Source organism: Passer domesticus, chromosome 8 (genome assembly GCF_036417665.1).
Source record: "Passer domesticus isolate bPasDom1 chromosome 8, bPasDom1.hap1, whole genome shotgun sequence".
Taxonomy (NCBI): domain Eukaryota; kingdom Metazoa; phylum Chordata; class Aves; order Passeriformes; family Passeridae; genus Passer; species Passer domesticus.
In genome coordinates this window covers 4,579,136-4,606,540 of record NC_087481.1, presented here as the reverse complement: position 1 = coordinate 4,606,540, position 27,405 = coordinate 4,579,136, and the positions used below count along the sequence as shown (strand labels likewise).

The window sequence follows — 27,405 nt, the reverse complement described above, 5'->3', positions numbered from 1 at the left end:
CTGTGATGTCACAGCCCACGCTCCAGCTGGAACATCCAGCGCCCAGCAAAGGGCACAACACAACCCTTGGCCGCTGTGTTGACACGCTCTGCACCTTGCTCCTGCCCTCGCCTTTCACTCTTCTTATCCCCTCGATACCCCGATCATTCCTGACACCTCCTGAGTTCCTGGATTTCATCATCCAGCCCTGCAGGATGCTCCCCTTTGTTCTGGGGAAGGTATGGTTCCATTCCATGGAGGTGGACACCCCCACCTGCCCAGGTGGGCTGGAGCTCTGTGGGGATGGAGTGGGACAGGGAGCCCACTCTGAGGTTTTGCTACCTCTGCAGGCTGTCCCAGACAGAGAGGAGGAGATGGAGGTAGATGCAAAGATTGATATGGAGGAAGGGATGGAAATAGACGGAGAAGACCCTGGAGAGGAAGAGATGGACGTGGATGTGACTGAGGAAGAAGAGATGGATGTGGATATGGAAGAGTCCATTGAGGACATGGATATTGATTAAGAAGGTGAGGAAGAGGCCATGATCTTGGCATGAAGAGCAATGCCAGCAGCAGGACAGGCAGAGTGGGTCTCCTGCTGCCAGGCTGGGGCTGGGCTGGGTGCTCCCTGCTCAGGGACATTGTACCCAGGGCACTGCATTCTGGTGGCCATCCACAGCCTGTCCTGTGCCTGCTTTGCTCCACACAAGCTCCGTCCCAGACCCAGCCAGGCTCAGTTCTGGTAGCAGAGTCCTGCTGCTGGGCCAGCATGTGCCAGCCTGGGGGCACATGCAAGAGCCCTCTGTGCCTGACTGGAGTGACCGTGCCATTTGCTTTTCTTCCAGGTGCGATGGACAGCACAGACAGAGACACCACCCTTTTGTATATATGTTCTACAGTTTGTTGTTGTTCTTTAGAATGTAGATTGTAGGGCTATTTTTGACTTCTGTAAATACATAGTTTTGTTAGGTAGGTTTTGTTAGATAGGTTTTTATGTATATATGTTCTATCGATTGTTGTTGTTACAAATATTCTTGCAATGTAAATATCTTCTGTATTTTTCCTGCTGTTCTTCTGTAATAAAAAAAATTTATTTTTCACACCCCAGTTCTCCTTGCATTTGCTTCAGGCACAGGCAGCATTTTGCAAAGTTGTGCTTTCCACTTGCTCCAGGTTCCCAGGGCTGGACGTCCCTGGCACAGCCACCCCAGGAGTGGGGGTCCCTGTGCAGCGAGGGGCTCCCCTGACAGAGGTGAGCCTCTCCTTGCAGTTTCTCTGGAGACACTTGGGAGCTGTAGGGGCAAAGCCCAGCGTGCCCTGGCCCATGGATCCCATGTTGGAGCAGGGCTGAGCCTGTGTGCTCCTGCAGAGCCTCAGCCATGGCTCTTCCCTGGGCAGCCCCAGGGCTAAGGAGGGTGCACTGGGCTGTGGGCAAGCCCTGCTCCTGGGCACCCTGAGGGGCTGGAGCCAGCCTGGAGGGAGCCTCAGCCCTACATGGACCAAGATTTCCTTTGGAAACCCCCTCTCTCCCCAGAGTCTGCTGAGCACAAGAATTGATCCTCCTAGCTCAAGGTGTGACCTTCATTGGCACAAATGTGTCCCTTGCACTTTCTACCACAGCATATGTCTGTGCTTGTAATCCCTGTTCTGCACACTCTGCTTAGGCAGCAAAACATCTGAAGCTGAGGGAACATCTGGAATTAGCACCAACCTGCAGAGAGCTCCAGGGGGAGAACCTACCCGCAAGCACCCAGTGAAATACTTGACACTGATAGTCTGGGGCAGAGCTGAAACAAAAGTATTTTAATGCCAAGAGAGAGGATATTTTATTGCTGAATTCATTCTGCAAGAACAAGAATGGAAGCATTTGGTCTCCTCACCTGCCACACATGTGTATTGCCAAGGTTTGCCTCTGGGTTATGACTGATTTTGATGAATCTGTTCAGAACTCTGATGCTGTTCCTGGCTAAGGTGCAGAGATGATATTTCAGAGCCAGATGAGCTCAGCACATCTTGTGTAATGCAGAATGTCCAGAGCCAGACATTCAGGCCATGCAAACTGATACTTTTTCATCTCTGTGCAAAGATCAGTAGTAGGACATCCCTGATGTACCACACACTTCTCAGATGCTCCTCTGACCAGCTTCCCCATGGCATTGTTCCTGGCACGACGTTAAAGCCAGGCAGGTCACACATATTCTCTTCCTCTGACTCCTGCTGGGATGACAACACCAAAAAACAGAAAAGAGATATAATGATCAGGGATTTTCATTGTGTGAGCTCTGCATTCCCCAAGCTCTTGCAAAGGGGGAATGTTCATCGGGCAAAGGACACGAGAAGGAGCCTCAAATTGTCCAAAATCTCAGTAAAAATATTATTTCCTATGGAACCCTTCACCAAAGCTGGTCACACTTCAGGCCCTTTCTGCACCCATTTCCTAATGTGCATCTCCCTGTGGGGTGTTCCCACTGCTCCAGGGACCCAGCACAAACCTTATAGCCCCACACCAACACACCCCCAGGAGCTGCAGCCTTCCCTCCAAACCTGGGCACCTGCAACAGCCACCTCTGTGCTGAGCTGAGCCTGTTTCTCCCCAAAACCAGGTGCTCAGTTTATCCTTGAAAAGACTGACAACAGCATTCTTGTCTTCTCCAAAAGAGCCATCATTTCACAGCTGTCATCTCCACACCGAGACTTTATTCCCTTCAAGTGTCGAAGGACACAGGCACCAGCAAGGAAGGCGCTGAAGTGAGTCAAGTTGAACCCCAAAGAGCTCTCAGCTCCCTGAGAAAGCTCAGACAAGGGCTAGAGAAAGAATTCATGCTCCCATAACTGGCACCTAACAGCCACAGGGCAAGTGAGAAGTTGGTTTTGGAGAATGGAGAAAAAGCACTAAGTAATAAAAGGTGAGAAAAATCCATCACTCCAGCTGGTGAATGAAGGTAAACCACATGAAGAATCAGAAGAAGATGGAGGGGAAAGAACCCACCATTAATAGTGTCCATGACACCCAGAGCCAAAAGAAGCCCAGGGGATCAGCAAGGATGTAAGCACGTGCTCCAAACAACAGCAGAAATGAAGGGAGAGCTCTGGAAGGAACAAAAGAAAGAGGCAGCCTGAAGAAAGGAAATAATGCCTCCCTACAAGGTGTTTTGGTTTTTTCAAGTGAGAGTCTCTTGTATTGTGTGGTGGAAACCCAGAAGAATAATGGTCAGGAGAAGCATGGTTTATTGAGAACATTCCTGCATAGCAGAAGAGATACAGCCTTGTGCAAATGATTCCATGCAGCATTCACATATTTAATTTATTCTTTTCCTCTTCCAGGGGAAGCAGAGTTGCTTTATTTACTCCAAGCAAGATTTTCTCCCTCCTCCCTGGCAAAGAACAAGCTGCCATCCTGACAAGTGCTCCTGGCTTTATTTAAGGCTCATCACACCCATGCTAAAGAGAGTGGAGCAGGTTAATTTATCACTTGTTCCAATGATTAACTTGCCCAACTGCCAGGTTCAAGAGCCCCAGAGTGCCTCAGGTTGTACAGGATCTCAGAAGGAAAAGCTCCATGGAATTCAGCTGCTGCCACACTGGCCCTCTTTGCCTGTCAAACCCATTCAGCTGCTCTTGCTCTGCCCTGTCAAAATAGTACAGCAAGTTACCTGTGTGAGGGGTGGAAAACTAAACTCTTGCACATCCAGTGTTTCTGTTGTTGGAAGTCTTCAATCCCACCTCTCGCTGGGATGAAATAGGTGCTACTCGTCCAATTTCTAAAGTATCATGCAACGAGCTGACACTATTTGAAGACTTAAAAATAAGCGCAAATTTAAACAAACCTCTGATCCCTTCCTTTTCCTCTGTTCCACAGTTGATGACAGAAGACAGGAGAGAAAGATTGTTTTGGGAACAATGTTTTCAGGACTCTAAAAAGAATATCAAACCTGCTCTGCCACACTCTCAGCTGTTACAGCCCCAAAAAGCACCGGTTGTCTTTGCTCACAGAGTCACAATTGTGATGGGATTTCTACCACACCACAGGACAGCCAATTTTTGGTGTTTTTTTTTTTTCCTGGGAATAACTAGAGCACTTCTGGGTAGCAAGGCAAACATGTGCCTCTTCTAATGGCCCTTGAAAGTGGATGTGTGAAATGAGGTAGACAAAGCCAAAGGCCAGCTGAACCTGGGATCTCTGAATGGGTCTTGACATTCTTCCCAGGAAGATGAGTGGCAATCACTGTTCTGCCAGGGAAAGGGCATCTGCTGGCAATGCGGTCTAGAAAATATGCTTTCTGCTCCTCTCAGAGCCAAAATTCCTACCCATTTCTCCGAAGTCCTTCTTAGATAAGGACCATGTTCATCTGAGTGGCAGTGAAGCAAAATGGCAAGCCAGGAATACATTGCCCTGCACACAACATCCTCCATTCCCATGGATGGTTTCTCACTGGCACACAGGAGGAAGGAAGGAACCCAAATGCATCACTGTATATCAAGTCATACATGTTGAGGGATGAACAGATCTCACAGGGATATGGAAACCTCTCCTGAAAAGCAGTTCAGAGAAATCCTGAGCTGTTTTGTGGTCCTAGGCATGAAGATGCTCAGGGTCTTCCACAGATGCTCAGCAGGCAGCAGGTTTGTGCCTGGATGTCACTCTGCAAATGCCAGTGGCTCAGCTGAGAGCTCTGGCAGTGACTGACACCGCACTGAGAGGGGCCACAGTCCTGCAAGGGTCTTTCATCAGGAGCAAACAGCAGCCTGGAGGGTGGGCAATGCTGGATCTGTACCACTGCGTGCTCATCCTTCACCTGAATGTGGAGCTGCCCCCAAAGTTGCCATGCATCACTTTTTCTTTTTCTCCTCTTGGGTATATTTTGGAGCAGCTGTTCTATGTGGCTTTTGATGGTGATCCTGTGGGAAGCAGCCATTTGCCTGCTGTGCTATCCTCACAACTAGTACTAACTCTTCATTTCCTTTGGTTTTATTTGGGGTTCTTTTATCTATTTGTTTGATTGGTTTGCTGCATGGGTTTGTTTGTTTAATTGACTGGGTTTTTGTCTGATTTGGTTTGAGCTTTTTTTTTGTTTTTCATAAATGACTGGTGAAGTTGGCAAAGCCAAACTCAAGATAATGTAAACCAGGATCAGCTTTCCAGAAATTCCTTTTGGCTGGGTTTAGCTGCATTCCCCCAGGCTCAGGATCACTAGTATATTTTCAGGCTTTGCTCTGCATATCAGCCTGCCCAGACTCCGCTTGGTCTTTCACAAATGGTGAAGACAATGGACATTGTGCCAAGCTTCCTTTCAAACAGAAAAACCTGGGTCAGCATGATAGAAAAGAAGAAAAAGAAATCACCAGTTAGAACAGAACCAGTGTCCCACCATCTTCCCCTCCACTGTTATTAATTTTGTACATTTAGAGGCAAACGTGGGTGTAAAGCTAGCATCTCTCAGTTCCTGATGCTATTTGCTACCCTGCAGCCTTGACTCGCCCTGATGTGACTGACTGCTGGGCAAGTGGGGCTGGGAATGCTCAGCCTGGACAGAGGAGACACTGGGCGGCCTCCCTGTGGCTGTGCAGGACTGGAAGGGTCCCGCAGGAAAGAAGGGGACAGAGTGTTCAGCAGGGCCTGTGCTAACAGGACAAGGGGGGATGGCTTTCAACTGCAGCAGGTTGATTGAAGCTGCATCTAGGGAAGCTGCTCTTTTCCACTGGGGGTGCTGGGGCACTGGCCCAGGCTGTGCACAGAGGCTGTGCATGCCCCATCCTTGGCAACAGGGCCCTGAGCAGCACACTCTGGGGGAAGACTGCTCAGCTGGGAACAAGATGTTGTTCTTCAGGCTCCCTTGCAAGCCCAACTGTTCAGGGACTCCATCATTCCATGGTCTCCACTGTCCACTTCAGATGGAGCCTGGGAACTGTGATGTCACAGCCCACGCTCCAGCTGGAATGTCCAGCGCCCAGCAAAGGGCACAACCCAACCCTTGGCCGCTGTGTTTGCATGCTCTTCACCCTGCTCCTGCCCACTCTGCTTGTCACCTTTCCTCAGTCCTGAAAGATCCTTAGTGCCTGGATTTTGTCATCCAGCCCTGCAGGATGCTCCCATTTGTCCTGAGGAAGGTATGGTGCCATTCCATGGAGGTGGACACTCCCCACCTGCCCGGGTGGGCTGGAGCTCTGTGGGGATGGAGTGGGACAGGGAGCCCACTCTGAGGTTTTGCTACCTCTGCAGGCTGTCCCAGACAGAGAGGAGGAGATGGAGGTGGATATAGAGATTGATAGAGAGGAGGACATGGAGACAGAGGGAGAAGACACTGGGGAGGAGGAGATGGAGGTGGAGGTGGAGGTGGTTGTGGATGAAGAGATGGATGTGGATATGGAAGAGTCCATTGAGGACATGGACATTGATTAAAAAGGTGAGGAAGAGGCCCTGATCTGGGCATGAAGAGCAATGCCAGCAGCAGGACAGGCAGAGTGGGTCTCCTGCTGCCAGGCTGGGGCTGGGCTGGGTGCTCCCTGCTCAGGGACATTGTACCCAGGGCACTGGATTCTGGTGGCCATCCACAGCCTGTCCTGTGCCTGCTTTGCTCCACACAAGCTCCGTCCCAGACCCAGCCAGGCTCAGTTCTGGTAGCAGAGTCCTGCTGCTGGGCCAGTGTCTGCCAGCCTGGGGGCACATGCAAGAGCCCTCTGTGCCTGACTGGAGTGACCGTGGCATTTGCTTTTCTTCCAGGTGCAAAGGACATCATGGAGGGAGATGCCACCTTTTTGTACATATGTTTTACACTTTGATGTTGTCTTTAGGATATAGGTTTTATGGTGTTTATCTTCTGTAAATACGTTTCATATATTTTTTGTTAGATAGGTTTTTCTGTATATATGTTCTATCGATTGTTGTTGTTACAAATATTCTTGCAATGTAAATATATTCTGTATTTTTGCTGCCGTTCTTCTGTAATAAACAAATTTTATTTTTCACACCCCAGTTCTCCTTGCATTTGCTTCAGGCACAGGCAGCATATTGCCAAGGTGTAGTTTCCACTTGCTCCAGGTTCCCAGGGCTGGAGGTCAGAAGTAGATGAAGGGGAAAAAATCCACAATTAAGAGTGTCCAGGACACCCAGAGCCAAAAGAAGTGCAGGGGATCAGGAAAGAGGGAAGCACGTGCTCCAAACAACAGAAATGAACTGAGAGCTCTGGAGGGAACAAAAGAAAGCGGAAGCCTGAAGAAAGAAAGAAACGTCTCCCCACAAGTTGTTTTGCTTTTTTTTCATTGATTGTCTTTTCTATCATGTGGTGGAAACCCAGAAAAATGAAGGTCAGGAGAAGCATGGTTTATTGGGAACATTCCTGCATTGTAGACAATCCTTGTGCAAATCATCCCATGCAGCACTCACATGTTTAATTGCTTCTCTTCCTGGGGAAGCAGAGTTGCTTTATTTACTCCAAGCAAGATTTTCTCCCTCCTCCCTGGCAAAGAACCAGCTCCCATCCTGGCAAGCGCTCGCTGCTTTCCTTAACACTCATCACACCCATGCTAAGGAGAGTGGAGCAGGTTAATTTATCACTTGTTGCAAGTTCTAAGTCCTTCTTAGATAAGGACCATGTTCAGCTGAGTGACAGTGAAGCAAAATGGCAAGCCAGGAATACATTGCCCTGCACACAACATCCTCCATTCCCATGGATGGTTTCTCACTGGCACACAGGAGGAAGGAAGGAACCCAAATGCATCATTGTACATCAAGTCATACATGTTGAAGGATGAGCAGATCTCACAGGGATATGGAAACCTCCCCTGAAAGCCAGTTCAGAGAAATCCTGAGCTGTTTTGTGGTCCTAGGCATGAAGATGCTCAGGATCTTCCACAGATGCTCAGCAGGCAGCAGGATTGCGGCTGGATGTCACTCTGCAAATGCCAGTGGCTCAGCTGAGAGCTCTGGCAGTGACTGACACTGCACTGAGAGGGGCCACAGTCCTGCAAGGGGCTTTCATCAGGAGCAAACAGCAGCCTGGAGGGTGGGCAATGCTGGATCTGTACCACTGCGTGCTCATCCTTCACCTGAATGTGGAGCTGCCCCCAAAGTTGCCATGCATCACTTTTTCTTTTTCTCCTCTTGGGTATATTTTGGAGCAGCTGTTCTATGTGGCTTTTGATGGTGATCCTGTGGCAAGCAGCCATTTGCCTGCTGTGCTATCCTCACAACTAATACTAACTCTTCATTTCCTTTAGTTTTATTTGGCGTTTTTTATCTATTTGTTTGATTGGTTTGCTGCATGGGTTTGTTTGTTGAATTGACTGGGTTTTTGTCTGATTTGGTTTGAGTTTTTTGTTCGCTTTTTCATAAATGACTGGTGAAGTTGGCAAAGCCAAACTCAAGATAATGTAAACCAGGATCAGCTTTCCAGAAATTGCTTTTGGCTGGGTTTAGCTGCATCCCCCAGGCTCAGGATCACTAGTATATTTCCAGGCTTTGCTCTGCATATCAGCCTGCCCAGACTCCGCTTGGTGTTTCACAAATGGAGAAGACAATGGACATTGTGCCAAGCTTCCTTTCAAACAGAAAAACCTGGGACAGCATGACAGAAAAGAAGAAAAAGAAATCACCAGTTAGAACAGAACTAGTGTCCCACCATATTCCTCTCCGCTGTTATTAATTTTGTACATTTAGAGGCAAACGTGGGTCTAAAGCTTGCATCTCTCAGTTCCTGATGCTATTTTCTACCCTTCAGCCTTGACTCGCCCTGATGTGACTGACTGCTGGGCAAGTGGGGCTGGGGATGCTCAGCCTGGAGAGAGGAGACACTGGGAGGCCTCACTGTGGCTCTGCAGGACTGGAAGGGTCCCGCAGGAAAGAAGGGGACAGAGTGTTCAGCAGGGCCTGTGCTGACAGGACAAGGGGGGATGGCTTTCAACTGCAGCAGGTTGATTGAAGCTGCATCTAAGGAAGCTGCTCTTTTCCACTGGGGGTGGTGGGGCACTGGCCAGGCTGTGCACAGAGGCTGTGCATGCCCCATCCTTGGCAACAGGGCCCTGAGCAGCACGCTCTGGGGGAAGACTGCTCAGCTGGGAACAAGATGTTGTTCTTCAGGCTCCCTTGCAAGCCCAACCGTTCAGGGACTCCATCATTCCATGGTCTCCACTGTCCACTTCAGATGGAGCCTGGGAACTGTGATGTCACAGCCCACGCTCCAGCTGGAACGTCCAGCGCCCAGCAAAGGGCACAACACAAGCCTTGGCCGCTGTGTTTGCACGCTCTTCACCCTGCTCCTGCCCACTCTGCTTGTCACCTTTCCTCAGTCCTGAAAGATTCTTAGTGCCTGGATTTTGTCATCCAGCCCTGCAGGATGCTCCCATTTGTCCTGAGGAAGGTATGGTGCCATTCCATGGAGGTGGACACTCCCCACCTGCCCGGGTGGGCTGGAGCTCTGTGGGCATGGAGTGGGACAGGGAGCCCACTCTGAGGTTTTGCTGCCTCTGCAGGCTGTCCCAGATGGAGAAGAGGAGATGAAGGTGGATATAGAGATTGATAGAGAGGAGGACATGGAGACGGAGGGAGAAGACACTGGGGAGAAGGAGATGGAGGTGGAGGTGGAGGTGACGGTGGAAGAAGAGATGGATGTGGATATGGAAGAGTCCATTGAGGACATGGACATTGATTAAAAAGGTGAGGAAGAGGCCATGATCTTGGCATGAAGAGCAATGCCAGCAGCAGGACAGGCAGAGTGGGTCTCCTGCTGCCAGGCTGGGGCTGGGCTGGGTGCTCCCTGCTCAGGGACATTGTACCCAGGGCACTGGATTCTGGTGGCCATCCGCAGCCTGTCCTGTGCCTGCTTGCTCCACACAAGCTCCGTCCCAGACCCAGCCAGGCTCAGTTCTGCTAGCAGAGTCCTGCTGCTGGGCCAGTGTCTGCCATCCTGGGGGCACATGCAAGAGCCCTCTGTGCCTGACTGGAGTGACCGTGGCATTTGCTTTTCTTCCAGGGGCGATGGACATCATGGAGGGAGATGCCACCTTTTTCTACATACGTTTTACACTTTGATGTTGTCTTTAGGATATAGGTTTTATGGTGTTTGTCTTCTGTAAATACGTTTCATATATTTTTTGTTAGATAGGTTTTTCTGTATATATGTTCTATCGATTGTTGTTGTTACAAATATTCTTGCAATGTAAATATATTCTGTATTTTTGCTTCTGTTCTTCTCTAATAAACAAATTTTATTTTTCACACCCCAGTTCTCCTTGCATTTGCTTCAGGCACAGGCAGCATATTGCCAAGGTGTAGTTTCCACTTGCTGCAGGTTCCCAGGGCTGGAGGTCAGAAGTAGATGAAGGGGAAAAAATCCACAATTAAGAGTGTCCATGACACCCAGAGCCAAAAGAAGCCCAGGGAAGCACATGCTCCAAACCACAGCAGAAATGTAGTGAGAGCTCTGGAGGGAACAAAAGAAAGAGGAAGCCTGAAGAAAGGAAAAAACGTCTCCCCACAAGTTGTTTTGCTTTTTTTTCATTGATTGTCTCTTCTATCATGTGGTGGAAATCCAGAAAAATGAAGGTCAGGAGAAGCATGGTTTATTGGGAACATTCCTGCATTGTAGACAATCCTTGTGCAAATCATCCCATGCAGCACTCACATATTTAATTGCTTCTCTTCCTGGGGAAGAAGAGTTGCTTAATTTACTCCAAGCAAGATTTTCTCCCTCCTCCCTGGCAAAGAACAGGCTCCCATCCTGGCAAGCGCTCGCTGCTTTCCTTAACACTCATCACACCCATGCTAAGGAGAGTGGAGCAGGTTAATTTATCACTTGTTGCAAGTTCTAAGTCCTTCTTAGATAAGGACCATGTTCAGCTGAGTGACAGTGAAGCAAAATGGCAAGCCAGGAATACATTGCCCTGCACACAATGTCCTCCATTCCCATGGATGGTTTCTCACTGGCACACAGGAGGAAGGAAAGGAACACAAATGCATCATTGTACATCAAGTCATACATGTTGAGGGATGAACAGATCTCACAGGGATCTGGAAACCTCTCCTGAAAAGCAGTTCAGAGAAATCCTGAGCTGTTTTGTGGTCCTAGGCATGAAGATGCTCAGGATCTTCCACAGATGCTCAGCAGGCAGCAGGTTTGTGCCTGGATGTCACTCTGCAAATGCCAGTGGCTCAGCTGAGAGCTCTGGGAGTGACTGACACCGCACTGAGAGGGGCCACAGTCCTGCAAGGGTCTTTCATCAGGAGCAAAGAGCAGCCTGGACGGTGGGCAATGCTGGATCTGTACCACTGCGTGCTCATCCTTCACCTGAATGTGGAGCTGCCCCCAAAGTTGCCATGCATCACTTTTTCTTTTTCTCCTCTTGGGTATATTTTGGAGCAGCTGTTCTATGTGGCTTTTGATGGTGATCCTGTGGGAAGCAGCCATTTGCCTGCTGTGCTATCCTCACAACTAGTACTAACTCTTCATTTCCTTTGGTTTTATTTGGCGTCTTTTATCTATTTGTTTGATTGGTTTGCTTCATGGGTTTGTTTGTTTGTTTGTTTGTTTGTTTGTTTGATTGATTGATTGGGTTTTTGTCTGATTTGGTTTGAGTTTTTTGTTTGCTTTTTCATAAATGTCTGGTGAAGTTGGCAAAGCCAAACTCAAGATAATGTAAACCAGGATCAGCTTTCCAGAAATTCCTTTTGGCTGGGTTTAGCTGCATCCACCAGGCTCAGGATCACTAGTATATTTTCAGGTTTTGCTCTGCGTATCAGCCTGCCCAGACTCCGCTTGGTGTTTCACAAATGGAGAAGACAATGGACATTGTGCCAAGCTTCCTTTCCAACAGAAAAACCTGGGTCAGCATGACAGAAAAGAAGAAAAATAAATCACCAGTTAGAACAGAACCAGTGTCCCACCATCTTCCCCTCCACTGTTATTAGTTTTGTACATTTAGAGGCAAACCTGGGTCTAAAGCTTGCATCTCTCAGTTCCTGATGCTATTTTCTACCCTTCAGCCTTGACTCGCCCTGATGTGACTGACTGCTGGGCAAGTGGGGCTGGGGATGCTCAGCCTGGAGAGAGGAGACACTGGGAGGCCTCACTGTGGCTCTGCAGGACTGGAAGGGTCCCGCAGGAAAGAAGGGGACAGAGTGTTCAGCAGTGCCTGTGCTGACAGGACAAGGGGGGATGGCTTTCAACTGCAGCAGGTTGATTGAAGCTGCATCTAAGGAAGCTGCTCTTTTCCACTGGGGGTGGTGGGGCACTGGCCAGGCTGTGCACAGAGGCTGTGCATGCCCCATCCTTGGCAACAGGGCTCTGAGCAGCCTGCTCTGGGGGAAGACTGCTCAGCTTGGAACAAGATGTTGTTCTTCAGGCTCCCTTCCAAGCCCAACCTTTCAGGGACTCCATCATTCCATGGTCTTCACTGTCCACTTCAGATGGAGCCTGGGAACTGTGATGTCACAGCCCACGCTCCAGCTGGAACGTCCAGCGCCCAGCAAAGGGCACAACACAACCGTTGTTCATTGTGTTCACATGCTCTTCACCCTGCTCCTGCCCACTCTGCTTTTCACCTGCCCCCTGAAAACCCATTCAGTCCTGAAAGGTCCTTAGTGCCTGGATTTTGTCATCCAGCCCTGCAGGATGCTCCTCTTTGTTCTGAGGAAGGTCTGGTGCCATTCCATGGAGGTGGACACCCCACACCTGCCCGGGTGGGCTGGAGCTCTGTGGGGATGGAGTGGGACAGGGAGCCCACTCTGAGGTTTTGCTACCTCTGCAGGCTGTCCCAGACAGAGAGGAGGAGATGGAGGTAGATACAAAGATTGATACGGAGGAGGAGATGGAAATAGACGGAGAAGACGCTGGAGAGGAAGAGATGGATGTGGATGTGGAGGAGGAAGAAGAGATGGACGTGTATGTGGATGAGGAAGAAGAGATGGATGTGGATATGGAAGAGTCCATTGTGGACATGGATATTCATTAAGAAGGTGAGGAAGAGGCCATGATCTTGGCATGAAGAGCAATGCCAGCAGCTGGACTGGCAGAGTGGGTCTCCTGCTGCCAGGCTGGGGCTGGGCTGGGTGCTCCCTGCTCAGGGACATTTTACCCAGGGAATTGGATTCTGGTGGCCATCCACAGCCTGTCATGTGCCTGCTTTGCTCCACACAAGCTCCGTCCCAGACCCAGCCAGGCTCAGTTCTGGTAGCAGAGTCCTGCTGCTGGGCCAGTGTCTGCCATCCTGGGGGCACATGCAAGAGCCCTCTGTGCCTGACTGGAGTGACCGTGGCATTTGCTTTTCTTCCAGGTGCGATGGACAGCACAGACAGAGACACCAACCTTTGTATATATGTTCTACAGTTTGTTGTTGTTCTTTAGAATGTAGATTTTAGGGCTTTTTGTCTTCTGTAAATACGTTTCACATATTTTTGTTAGATAGGTTTTTATGTATATATGTTCTATCGATTGTTGTTGTTACAAATGTTCTTACAATGTAAATATGTTCAGTATATTTCCTGCTGTTCTTCTGTAATAAACAAATTTTATTTTTCACACCCCAGTTCTCCTTGCATTTGCTTCAGGCACAGACAGCATTTTGCAAAGTGGTTGTTTCCACTTGCTCCAGGTTCCCAGGGCTGGAGGTCCCTGGCACAGCCACCCCAGGAGTGGGGGTCCCTGTGCACAGAGGGGTCCCACTGTCAGAGGTGAGCCTCTCCTTGCAGTTTCTCTGGACACACTTGGGAGCTGTAGGGGCAAAGCCCAGCGTGCCCTGGCCCATGGATCCCATGTTGGAGCAGGGCTGAGCCTGTGTGCTCCTGCAGAGCCTCAGCCATGGCTCTTCCCTGGGCAGCCCCAGGGCTAAGGAGGGTGCACTGGGCTGTGGGCAAGCCCTGCTCCTGGGCACCCTGAGGGGCTGGAGCCAGCCTGGAGGGAGCCTCAGCCCTACATGGACCAAGATTTCCTTTGGAAACCCCCTCTCTCCCCAGACTCCTCTGAGCACAACAAGAATTGATCCTCCTAGTTCAAGGTGTGACCTTCATTGGCACAAATATGTCCCTTGCACTTTCTAGCACAGCAAATGCCAGTGCTTGTAATCCCTGTTCTGCACACTCTGCTCAGGCAGCAAAACATCTGAACCTGAGGGAACATCTGGAATTAGCATCAACCTGCAGAGAGCTCCAGGGGGAGAACCTACCCCAAGCACCCTGAGAAATACTTGACACTGACAGTCTGGGGCAGAGCTGAAACTAAAGTATTTTAATGCCAAGAGAGAGGATTATTTTATTGCTGAATTCATTCTGCAAGAACAAGAATGGAAGCTTTTGGTCTCCTCACCTGCCACCGATGTGTATTGCCAAGGTTTGCCTCTGGGTTATGACTGATTTTGATGAATCTGTTCAGAACTCTGATGCTGTTCCTGGCTAAGGTGCAGAGATGATATTTCAGAGCCAGATGAGCTCAGCCCATCTTGTGCAATGCAGAATTTCCAGAACCAGACATTCAGGCCGTGCAAACTGACAAGTTTTCATCTCTGTGCAAAGATCAGTATTAGGACATCCCTGATGTACCACACATTTCTCAGAGCTGTCCCTTTCACCCAGCTCTCCCCAGTCACTTCACAGACTTCACTCTAAGCAGTTTCTGATAGAGCTCAGTAGCACATGGGATTTAATCCTGGTTTTTCTTCATCTTCTCCAGAGCTGTCTCCAGACACAGTGTGTGGGCACTGTCTGACAGCAGCAGCATTAACCTGTCACCTCCCTGACACTGAGGTTCATGTCACAACTTTTCATCAAAAGCAGCAAATCAATGATTCCCACTGGGTCCCACAAAGCTCCGTGGGGAGTTTGTGTGGCTGCAGTTCCAGCACCAGCCCTGGTCCTCAGAAATTTCAGGAGGAGATACAGAAGGAATCAGCCATTCATAGAGAACAACATGAGTTTGCAGGGCTCAGATCCCCACAACTCTGGTAACCCAGACTCTGCATTTACACTTTGGCCTCTGTGCCTTACTTTTCCTCTCACTAAAGTCCTGACAGTTTATCTCATGCTCAGGTTCCCAAGATAATTCAAAGCAGCTTTAGGAGCTGGGATATATGGGAACTGTCCCAAGGCTCAACAAAATTTCTCTCCTCAGGCCTGACAATTCCAGCTAAGGAGAGAGGAAAAGCCTGCATGAAAGAGGTGTGAAATCAAAGCAGTAATCAAACTGAGGTATAATGAGAGCAGCTGAAGAGGTTTTCAATGTTCAGAACAAGATTAGCAGTGCCAGGCACAGGAGGGATGTGACATTTTCCCCGCTGTAACAATTCTGTCATGCAAATTGCATCTCAAATCCTCCTCCCCAGCTCTGGGACCTGTTCAGCCACAAACGTGGTGCTGAATTTTTAAAGCAAAGTGGAAGCTGGTCAGAGAGGTGGTTTGCAAATAAAAATCACAGAGGGCAGTTTGGAAGCACCAGCTGGAGCAGAGAGAGGCAGAGCCTGGCCCTGGGGGGCAGCACAGCCACACAACACATGCCTGAAACTCTAAGAAATTAAAGAACTTGCCACTGGTTTTCCCTCAGGAGCTACAGAAGGTGCTTTATGGAATCCCTGCTTCCTTCACACTGTATCAGCATGCAGGAGAGTGCAAGGATGAAGATTACAGCACCTTCTGCTGCTGCTTCCATCTCCTGACTCAAATCTCACCAAAATCTGTCACTATTGGGCCTTTCCAAAGTCTCAGATTCACTTGGTCCTTGCAGGATTTTGGTTCTGAGGAGCATGAAGGGAGATAAAGGCACTTGCAGACACCAGAGATGCAGTTGGTGCCTGAGGTGCATTTCACTGCCCAGGTTATGTCTCTAAAACCATCAAAAGCAGCCCCTTTGACAGCACCAAGCCAAGAGCAGAACTCCAGGGTCTGCCCATGGTTGGAAATGTCATTGTTTAATATTCCTCTCCCAGTCTCTCATTTCATGGTGCCATTGCAGGGGTTAATCCCATCACTCAGCAGCATGTCTTGGCAATCAGCTTCAGACGGATTTTTAGTGCTGAGCAAATAAGAGGCAATTTTACTTTGTCTCCAATGAATTAAATTGCACCTAAATCATATAAACTCTGTGTTCTGAGGCTGGCCAGGCACTGACCACTGCCAGGTGCCCAAGCCTGGATGTCAAACTGCTCTAATATTGAAAAGTTCAATTTATTTGGCTTTGTGTACAAGATTATTCTCTCTCAAAAGAATTGGGATCCATAGAATTGCATTTCCAAGCACTAAACTCAGACCAGCTACAAAGAGCACAAGAGACAAGAAAAGAAATAGAGATTTCTAGGGAGATGGAAATTGAATGCTGAGTTTTGCCCATTATAGAGTTCCATAAATTATCACCTGCCAGTTCCTTGCCTTCACTTGTGTGGCCACCACTGAATACACTCACAGATAAGAAAATGTTTGTCCTCCTGAAAACTGGGACTAGAAGTAGAAAAAGGCTCAGATATATGAATTAAAAGACAACATAATGAAAAGAGCTGCCTTATAATAGCAAGATATGATGGACAGCAGGAATGGCTGAAGCCAGCAGAGATAAGTGCACAAACTGTTCATGCTACAAAGACTTCCAACAAAACCTCCAATAACCCAAAAGCAATGTTTTGTCTGGCACAGCTGATAGGAACCCTGTGCATTTAATTCAGTCATTGACAGCAAATGGAGATCAGCTTGAAGCTCCTTTGGTCCACTACTACTTATTTTTTTTCACCCAGCAAATGAAATTACATCTACTCTTTGGGAAGAAATTACTGCTTTGAGTGGTTGAAGGCAAAGAGTTTCTTCCCATACCCACTCGTAATCAGTCACCAAGAGAAATATTTTCTAAAAAGGTCTCTTCAAAATTTTGGAGTGACTTTCAACATAAATAACTTGGCCATTTTGTTCAAAATGATGAGGGAATTGAATTGGGCTCCCTCAGCTTAAAAAGAAGTGTTTCTTCCTAGTTCTTCACAAAGAGGAACAAAACACTTTGTTGCAGCAAACTGAAGGGAGGAAGAGGTTCCTTTCCCCCTGAGCTGCACAATAGGAGACAATTTTGTCACCAAGAGGGAATAAAACCCAGGCAATTTCCAGGTTTTTTTGTGTAAGGGAAAAGCTCTGAGGATCACAGCTGTGGGAGACACAGAGAGGGAGGAGCAGGGATCTGCTGGGGGTTTTGGGGTGGGGGACAGATTAAAGAAGTGTTCAAGCAAAACCTGTGAGAGCTCAAGACTCCATCCCTCAGAGGAGAAACTCAGTTTGACCCAAATGCCATTCAAATCCAGCAAACATTGAGGCATTTCCCCAAGCTCTGCTGGGCCATCAGGTACCCCCCAAATCACTCTGTGGGACCAGGGCAGCAGGTCCCTGGCACGGGACAGAGATGCTCCCCTGGGAAGCCCTCTGCATTGCCCATGGGACTCACAAGATCTGCTTCTGAAGACCCCAACATCCAAAAACCTTGACACTCAAAGCCTTTAATTTGGGGTTTCACTTCTCCACTTGTCTGTTGTCACTAGGCAGCTGCTCCAGTTCAACATCCTTATGATGGGTACAAATGTTCTCCTAATTTCCAGCCTAAACAGGAAATTACTTCCATTCATTCTTCTGTAAGTACGGGGAGCTTGTACCTGATTTGCTCTTCCTCTCCTAGTGTGCATTTGTGCAGATGAAATGCCAAAGCCAGGAGCATTTCCTTGTTTAAATCATGTCATTTATTTCATTCCCATATAGTTGCACAGATTTAGCACTGGCTCAACACTCAGAATGTTGACAGCACAAAGTCCAGTTCTCACACCAACTCCTCCAAGTTTTGGACCAATTCTGCAAAGAAGGAAATACAGCAAAGAAATTCCAAACAGGGGCCCTAATAAAGGTAATAAAATGCCACATGCCTATGTTTGCTGCAGGGAAGAACAGTGCTAATTATTAAATCATTACAAACAATTAAAGCAGCAGAGGGGAGGAAGACAGTGCTATCGTTGGCAGCTCCCCAGTCCTCTGCCCCTGGCATGAATTTCATAAAGCACAAATCTCCCAGCAGAAATCCCTCAGCAATTGATTTCCTCCTCGTGGAACACAGCAGGCACACACCCTGGCTTTCCTGGCCAAGAAAAAGAAGAATTTGCCTCGTTGTTTTTCCCAGGCACGCAGCTGTGAAGTCAAATGCCCCTCCCTGCCCTGCCAGGAGATTGCTCAAGTGACAACTTTCTGTAGGGTGACAACCCTCTGGAGAGGCACAGAGAGCTTTGTGTCAGTGTAAGGCACCCCCACAAGGGCAGATCCCTCATTCAGGCTCCATCTTTGTTCACAAGCAGTTCCTAGCAGAAAATTCACAGTGATTGCATTTCCCCAGAACAGGTAATTTCAAGCACATTTTTCTCTTGAGCTGTTCTGCCTTTCACAAAAGCAGCGTGCCAGGCATTGCTTTGGAGCCTCAGGAAACATAGCAACACCCAACAGCCAAGACCATCCAAAGCCACTTATCAGCTCATCCCTACATCTTCTGGACTCACTTGAATGCCCGGGAGAGTCTGAAAAGCCAACTGTTTTCCAAGAAACTTGTTGTTTGTTGTGCAATTGAAAGGTAAATGACAGGGACAACCAGTCCCACGCAGGCGCCTCAGGCATGGGAAGGAGCAGGAGGGATCCATCCCTAACTGGCAAAGGTGCAGCTCAAGTGATGCTCACTCACTATTTGGGTTGCTTTTTGTTGCTTTTGCATTAACAACGCATCTCCACACCACAACTGTTCTCCCTCCCTGCAGCCAGATGGAAACAATTCAGTGGTCTCTCACCTCTTTCTGTCCTCTCTCTGCCTGAAATAATTTTTTCCCTCATACAACCAGCAAAACAGGGTTTGTTTTCATGCTGGAAATCAGTCCACAAACTCTTGACTGATTTCAATAAGGAGAACATCACTACAAACCACCCATTACTCAGATGCCCCAAGGCAGCAAGGGAGGGAAATTTGACTACAGAGGTGGCAACACCAGCCATGGGTAACAGCATCACATTCTGCCTCTCTCACGGATGCTTTTCTTTCCAGTCCAGAAAATTCCCTGTCCTTTTTAGGGCTGTAGAAGGCTGCTGCCTGCCCCAAAAAATGAGGAGCAAATCAAGCAGGAATGCTGCAGAACACCTCTGTTCCTATGATAGTATTCTGCTGAACCCATAAATCTGCAGAAGAATGGGCACTGCCAACTTCTGATTGCAGAGGAAGGAGTTCATCACATCTTTACTGTAAATTAGCATATATCAGAGATGGAGAATTGATTGCCAAGTAACCTGCAGAGACACAAAACTGTTCTGCAGTTTTCTAGGACTCACTCAGCAGTACAAAAAGGTTATTGATGCAGTTGGGGAGTGTTTCTGTACAGCATGTGCACCTCCTGATATCCCAGGTGGGGAAAAAAATACTTAACATTTGCAAGGAGAAAGCAATTCTTCTTATTAAAAAAAAAAAAAAAGAGAAAATAAATAGAAAATCAAATTCATGGCAAAGAGCCTCATTAAGAGTTTGCAGAGTTTGGTGAAAACAGGTCATTTACAAGGAAATAATTTTCATCTGCCTTCAAGTGGAGTTGTGAAGCAGGTGGAGATGGAGATGTCTCAGGCACTAAGTGTGCTCCTCACTGACAAAATGGCACTGATATTACCAAGTATTAGAAGTGAAAAACTTCAGTGATAATGCAGCCCTCCAACACAAAACACTTTCTCCCATGCAGTCAGCTCTTGTCTGAAATCATTCCCCTTGGCAGGAGGCCCTGCATGGCCTGGTGAGTTCTGCACTTCAGAAATTATTCCCTGTGGAAAACACAGAGGTGTACCTTTATGTCTTGGCTTTTTCTGCATCGCCTTCACAAGCATGCAAAACTTCTTTTTGGTATGGTTATCTATAGTTTCCACCAATATGATTTCTGATGCGAGCTTTATTTACCCAGCGTGCTGTGAAAGCCCCAGTCAAAGACCTCACACCTTCAATCCCCAGGGAATTAAATTTGGGGCTTTGCTTTGGGGCTCAAATTAGATTTTAAAGAGAGAAGAGCCAGGATTTCCTGACTGTCACTGCTCTTGGGGCTGTTTCTGGGGTCCACACTGAATCCAGTCCCTCCTTCACTTGCTCAAGCATCCCCGCTATGGCCATGAGCATGGGGTGCTGAGAGCACCAGCCATAAACCTCATCTTGCAGTAATCCCTTCCCTTTTCCTTTTATCTTTTGTATTTTAAATTATTTTTATTATGAGTTTTATAGCACACCATTTCCTACTCAATTCACCTTAGTTATCCACCTTACAGTTTTCTCCATCACACTGACATAACTAACACAGCTCATGCTCTTATCACTGAATTTTCATGAGCACATACATGGCCACAAGAATTATGATGTCCTGTTGAAGTAGGTCAGGCTGGTATTAATTGTAAAACAGAGCTGTAATAAATTATTGCAGTCCAAAGCCAGAAACAAGTTTCACTAAGCTCAAACCAGGCCTTTTGCTTTTCCCTCTTTTCCTTACAATAGTTGATGGTATTGTAAACTTGGTACTCCACAATGTCTGTTGGTCAAAAGAGTGTGGAGAAAGGTGCCAACTCTGTGTAATTGCAAAGGAAAACGTTGTTCCAGAAAACAGATTTCATCTGTTTTGTTGGTTTGGGGTTTTTTACAATGAACATTGTACAAAATATTAGATCATTTCTCTAAAGTGAGAAGAGGTGAAGATGAGTCATTTCACTGTCATAACACAAAAGGGAGGGGAAACGAGAGTGAAGAAAGCAGCAAATTCATTCAGCAGCAATTTGCACTCCATAACCCTCTGGTGCTGAGGCTTTTAGGCCAGAGGAGCTCTGCTATTTAAGCAGACAAGGCAACGCATTAAGCTGTTGCTTAGAGATATTGGAATATATTGCACAGAGCCTGCTCCCCAGTGAGATCTATGGAGGGCTCCAGGCTGTTTTTCCAAGGATGCATTATAACCCTGCTGCCATGCTGCTGTTTGTAGAGACTCAGCTTTTCCAAGCAGCTCAGCCAACGACAGAAAGGTGACTTTTCACAAGTGAAACTTCAGATGGCATTAAAAATGTCAAAGTGAATACTCATCTCACTTGGATGTGGCAAATACTGAGGGCTCTTAGCAGATGTGTTACAACCAGCTTAATAGCAGCTAAATAATGTATACTCCTGCATTCCAGGACTGCTGATGGATCACAGCACTGCAGGCACAGGAAGGACAGGGATCCAGGGAAGAGCTGATTCCTACCTGCTGACTCACGCTAACTTTGGGCTAAAACATCCTTTTATTTTGGTTTTGCTCTCATCCTTTCAAACTAGGATTCCTCCTTATGTCTTAGTCTTCAGCTGTGCTGGGGAACCTCCTTGCACACGCTCTGGGCACATCTGATCAAGGCAACCAGCAGGAAACAGAACCCTGTTAACAAATCCGTGGTCAAGACAAGTCCAAAAGGAAACAATTAGCTGTGCCCCAGAGTACTGCAGCACATCCTGTCACATCCAGGGCTTTTTCCTCACAGGTCCCACAGGCAAATTACACAAAAGCTGACACTCATGTGGGCTGATGGAAGAACTCTGAGATAGAGAAGCAGAAAAGCTCCAAGTCCAGAGGATCAATTCACTCATAGATTGATGCAGCAGATTAGTTTCTCCTGCTTCCAGAGTTAAGGAGGATGAGGCAGCAGCATTTCTGGTAGATTCAGAGCCATGGGACAGTTTTTGCCCACTCCTTGTGGCAGCACTGACACAAGGGAGGCCCCAGGCCACTGCCCTGAGCCCCTCACATGCCACCAAGGTGATCAGCAGCACTGGAGAAGGGGAAAGTCCCCTTCCAGAAACCTACCTCTTCCAAAGGGAGGTTCACACTCACTTCCACCTCTGGAGAAAAGCAGGAGAAAATGCTGGAGAATAAAAGTATCCTGGAATGGAAGCAGATTTTAATTTCTCTCTGGAGCAAGGCTGCTTGAAGCCAGACCAGAAGGGAGTGGGAGAGGAAATGAGGGTATTTAAAGCAGCATTCCCTCTGCACTCAAAATTCTCACAGATATGTATGAATTGCAGCAGGACTGGCACCATGTCCTGGCTCCACTGTCACCAGTATCTACCAGAGCTCCCTTAATTAACACATCTGACAGCACAGCTCCTGCTGGGAGCCAGGCAGCCTCTTGCACCTCGCTCACCAAGGCTGCTGACACCTCTGGGTGGCCCCAGCCAGCACCACGGGGCTGGGAAAGGTGTGGTAGAAGAGCCAGGGTCTCCAAAAACTTCTGGAGCTAACCCATTGCAGGAGCCTCCCAAACTCTTTCCTGGCTGGCAGGAAGCAAACAGCTTCAGTCAGCCACCCACCAGCTCCTGGTGCTAACAGCTTTTATTCCCCATCACATCTGGTCTGAGGAAATTGCTAACATGGCGTTTGTGTAGACTGCTCCCCTGCAGAGACAGACGGGGCAGTTATTAAAAACAAATCCAGCAAGGTGAGGTTTAACAAGTCCAAGTGCCGGGTCCTGCACTTTGGCTACAACAACCCCTGCAGTGCTACAGGCTGGGGACAGAGTGGCTGGAGAGCATCCAGGCAGAAAGGGACCTGGGGGCACTGATGGACAGCAGGCTGGACATGAGGCAGCAGTGTGGCCAGGTGGCCAAGAAGGCCAGTGGCTCCTGGCCTGGATCAGGAATGGTGTGGCCAGCAGGAACAGGGCAGTGATTCTTCTCCAGTGCTCAGCACTGGTGAGGCCACACCTCGAGTTCTGGGTCCCCAATTTAGGAAGGACATGGAGGGGCTGGAGCGTGTCCAGAGAAGGGCAACAAGGCTGATGAAGGGTCTGGAAGAGAAGTTTGGTTGAAAGCACATGAGGGAGCGGTGGTTAAGTTAACTGGACGATGCTCTGGGTAGACAAGGTAGTGTTAGGGTGCAGGTTGGACTTGGTGATCTCAAATGTTTGTCGCAATAAACCAGAGTGGTTTCCCTGGTGTCCCCCAGCCCTTGCTAGCCCCAGGGGCTGATGGCATTTGTGCTCCCTCAGGTTCATGTCCCTACAGCAGCAGCATGGGGGTGCTCCTGCCTGCTCTGTGCAATGCAAACAGGGGCTCCTGAGCCAGTGCTGCCGTGGCTGTGCCTGCAAGGATGCGGCACCTGTGTGAGCTGGGGGAGAGGCCAGGGCTGCAGAGGGGGGATGTTGTTGGCAGCTCCATGAGGACGCTCTGGGACGCTGCCCTGGGCTGTGCAGCGCACTGGGGATGGATCAGCCCCTGCTCTGCTGCTCCTTCCCGTCTCCCCCAGGGCCCTTGCAGAGCCCCAGCCATGCTGTTTGCCCCCAGCCTGCCCAAGGCCAGCCTGGGGCTGCTCACCCTGGGGCTTTTCTGTGCTGAGCATTGGCCTGGCCGTCTTCTTGAGAGAGCCTGGGCAAGGAGCCTGGAGCCCCCAGGGCCTGGCCTGAGGCGTCAGCGCTGCCCCAGCAGTGCCCATGGCCTGTCCCTGCTGCAGCCCCGGCACTGCCACCCCCAGGACTGTGCCCGGCCCCGAGAGCACTCAGGCCCTGCAGCAACACCAGGGCCACCAGGGCAGCGGGGCAGGGCCATGGCAGCAGCACTGGCAACACCAAGTGCTGCTGCTGCTGCTGGGCACAGCTGCTGGGCCAGCACTGCTCTGCCCCAGCTCTGCACACAGACATTGCTGCTGCAGCTCCAGAGAAGGCAATAAAAGGGGATCTGTGGTGTAAACTCTGCTGGGAGATCCATTAGTACACTTGAAGCCATCAAGAGCACAACCCCTCATTGACAGAGTGTGTCGGTGACAGCAAAGCTGGAGAGAAACAATATCAAAAATGGCACCAAATATTGGCATTTTTTTTGTGTACAATATTAAAAACAAAAACAATGGAAATAAACGAACAAACAAACCACCAAACTGAATAAGACCCATTAAAGATGATTTTATTACAAGTGACTTACAGAAACTGCCAAGCATTTTAATGTCTCTGTAACCATCCAGTCATCAGTCTCCACACTGAAGCCTTTAGCTCCTGGTTCCTCAGGCTGTAGATGAGGGGGTTCAGAGCTGGAGGCACCACCGAGTACAGAACTGACACTGTCAAATCCAGGGATGGGGAGGAAATGGAGGGGGGCTTCATGTAGGCAAAAAATGAGGTGCTGACAAATAGGGAGACCACAGCCAGGTGAGGGATGCAGGTGGAAAAGGCTTTGTGCTGTCCCTGCTCAGATGGGATCCTCAGCACAGCCCTGAAGATCTGCACATAGGAGAAAACAATGAACACAAAACAGCCAAATGCTAACAAGGTAGTGGAAACAGAAACCCCAACTTCCCTGAAGTAGAAGTGTGAGCAGGAGAGCTTGAGGATGTGTGGGATTTCACAGAAGAACTGGCCCAGGGCATTGCCATGGCACAGGGTCAGGGAAAATGTGTTGGCTGTGTGCAGCAGAGCATTTAGAAAGGCACTGGCCCAGGCAGCTGCTGCCATGTGGGCACAAGCTCTGCTGCCCAGGAGGGTCCCGTAGTGCAGGGGTTTGCAGATGGACACATAGCGGTCGTAGCACATGATGGTCAGGAGAAAATACTCTGCTGAAATGAAGAAGAGAAACAGAAAGAGCTGTGCAGCACATCCTTCATAGGAGATGTCCCTGGTGTCCCAGAGGGAATTGTGCATGGCTTTGGGGACAGTGGTGCAGATGGAGCCCAGGTGGCTGAGGGCCAGGTTGAGCAGGAAGAAGAACATGGGCGTGTGCAGGTGCTGGCCGCAGGCTACGGCGCTGATGATGAGGCCGTTGCCCAGGAGGGCAGCCAGGGAGATGCCCAGCAAGAGGCAGAAGTGCAGGAGCTGCAGCTGCCGCGTGTCTGCCAATGCCAGCAGGAGGAAGTGGCTGATGGAGCTGCTGTTGGACATTTCTTCACTCTGGGTATTGTGAGCTATTCAAAGACAACATTGATAATCTGGACAAAGTACCTTGAGTCAATCCTCTGCTAATTTCTTACACAATCACTCAAAATTGCTTCTCTTTCTTTGGGGAAATTTCATTTACTTTTTTTTTTTTTTTGTTAATTTAGGTTTGGCTGCTAAGTAACTACATGTTTTCTAGAAGGGGCTGATGTCTTGTTCTTAGCACTGCTCTCAGCCTGAACACTGGGGAGCCCAGAGGGAACACAGGGCTCCCTGTGCCCCAGAGCAGTCAAACCTGCTGGTCCCACACAGGTGTCCTTTGTTCATTTCACCTGCCTCTAGTACAGGATGGACAAATTTAAAAGTGTACTTAAAAATAATGTGGCCGTTTTGAACACTCCAGTTTCAAAATCAATCTCTCCAAACCCTTCTCTCTTTCCCTGTGCAGCTGGACAGGGAGGGATGCCAAAGGTTGGTCTGGCTGTCTGCTGCCTGCAGTTGTGCCTATTTGGAGCTGTTTCTCTCTACCCGAGCCTTGTCCCTGCCAGTGCTGCCAGAGCCCAGCCCAGCCCTGGGAACTCAGCTCTGCCCTGCAGACCCCTCCCAGCACAGGGCACTGCCCAGGAGCATCTCCCTGGCAGCAGGGCCCTAAGGACAGCGCAGACAAACAGAGATGCTGCAAGCCAAGGTGCTGCTGCTGCTGTCTGTAGGGAGAGGAGGCTGAGGAGGCAATTTCTGAGGGAGATCTGAGGCACATCTGCTCATGCCCAGGCTGACAGTGCAGGAGTCTCAGTGACAGAGCCAAAGCTGACAGCCCCTTCCCTTTAGGAGAAAGCTGAGAGCAGCCCTGGCCATGCAGCACCATCTCCACAGCAGGAGGAATCTGCCCTGATGGGGGTTGCTCCTGCCACCTCCAACTTCTCCCCTGCAGTGTCCATGGGGAGCTGCCAGGCAGGTTGAGAGCTGCCCCTGGCAGGTGGCACATCCCCTGGGCTGGCCAAGAGCCCTGAGGGCTGCAGGACCTGCTCTGCAGGACAGCCCTGGCAGTCCTGGCTGCAGCCCCAGCTTCACCCCCTGGCAGCAGGAGCCATCCTGCCCTGTCCCTCTGAGGGTGCCCAGGGCAGCCCTGCTCTACAGCACATCCTCCTCCTCCTCCTGCTCCCCTGCCACAGAGAAATTGGGAGAGTCCTCCTGGCACATCCCCCAGGCTGTGGGGTGTGCTGGCTTCAGGAGATCCCTCCAGGAGCACAGGGGACATTGCCCTGCATCCACTGACTCACCATGTGGAGGGCTGTGAAGATCTTTCCCCAAGTGAAGTTTCATCTCAATGACTTCCTCAGCCTGTCTCTGCCTGGCTCCTGTCCCCTCAGTGCCTGCAGGCAGAGCCCTCAGCCCTGCTGGGCTGGGAGAGGAGCTGGTCCTGGGAAGAGCTGTTCCTTTAAAGCTCAGCAGCACAGACACAGCACAAGGACTTTAACGACCCTCTTGGGACTTGGGTGTTGTTTACATCAGACTCAGTCCCTGAGAGAGCCTTCCAAAGACTTCTCCAGAACTCAAAGTTAAATTGAAACTCCAAAGTTTCTTGAAGTTTTAATGGGTCCCACTGAGGGACATGACTGAGAAAGTGTCCCCAGGTTGCAGCCAGAGCAGAACACTGGAGGCAGTGGTGACAGCTGGGGACAAACAAGGCAAAGGTGTCTCTGGTGCTGAATAAACCTGGATGTGTTTCAGGAATGCAAAGGGCCAAGGCCTGAGCCCCAGCCCCTGGCCAGGCACATCCTGTCCCTCCCTCCTTGCTCAGGGCTCTTCCCGGCATGGGCTCTGGCATGTGGGGATGTGCAATGCCAAGGGCAGCACCATGGGGCGGCCCCTGCCAGGGGGGCTGAGCAAGGACAAGCAGCCACCCTGTGATGTCACACAGCCCCTTGGATGTCACACAGCCACCTGTGATCTCATATAGCATCCTGTGATGTCACAGAGCACCCTATGATGTAACACAGCCACCTGTGATGTCACAGCCCACTCTGGGATGTCATACAGCACCCTTGATTTGTCACAGAGCCAATTCTGGGATGTCACCCTGGAATGTCATGCAGCTGCATTGTGATGTCCCAGAAGACTCTGTGATGTCAGAAAGTTGCTTTGTGTTGTCACAGTCTGTTCTGTGATGTCACAGTATACTCTATGATGTTACACAGCCACCTAGTGATGTCACAACCCACTCGCTGATGTCACAGTGCCACCAGCTGTTACATCCGGATCTGCTCTATGGCCTCATACCCTACTCCATGATGTCACAGACAGCTCTGTGATGTCACAACCCCCTCAGTGATGTCACAAAACCCTCTCTGTTATGTCATGCTGCCACTCTCTAATGTCACAGCACACACTTTGACCTCAATCTCCTCTATAATGTCATACAGCCATGCCATGATGTCACAGCCTGCTCTGTGTTGTCACACAGTCTCCTCTATGATGCTGTAGCTGCTCAGTGACCTCACACAACAAACTCTGTGATGTCATAGCCCAACCTGTGACCTCACCCAGCCCAC

The 27,405-nt window shown here is 49.3% G+C and overlaps 2 protein-coding genes and 1 pseudogene across 3 annotated transcripts; 2 read left to right on the top strand and 1 right to left on the bottom strand.

Annotated features, from left to right (window-relative positions):
• LOC135306131 (zinc finger protein 208-like) overlaps positions 1–27,405 on the top strand; it is a 378,562-nt pseudogene that overhangs the window by 59,917 nt on the left and 291,240 nt on the right.
• Positions 5,957–13,332, top strand: LOC135305684 (probable inactive protein kinase DDB_G0270444). 2 transcript variants are annotated; one of them, XM_064429437.1, is made up of 3 exons: positions 5,957–6,087; positions 12,721–12,928; positions 13,246–13,332. In XM_064429437.1, exons 1-2 carry the CDS (start codon positions 6,064–6,066, stop codon positions 12,922–12,924), a joined length of 228 nt encoding a protein of 75 aa, XP_064285507.1. In that variant the 5' UTR covers positions 5,957–6,063; the 3' UTR covers positions 12,925–12,928; positions 13,246–13,332. The 2 variants fall into 2 exon arrangements, with proteins under 2 accessions (XP_064285507.1, XP_064285506.1); XM_064429436.1 differs by lacking the exon at positions 13,246–13,332 and having other exon boundaries at positions 12,721–13,011.
• On the bottom strand, positions 23,792–24,859 carry LOC135305624 (olfactory receptor 14A16-like). Its single transcript, XM_064429361.1, has one exon. It carries the CDS (start codon positions 24,857–24,859, stop codon positions 23,927–23,929), a length of 933 nt encoding a protein of 310 aa, XP_064285431.1. The 3' UTR covers positions 23,792–23,926.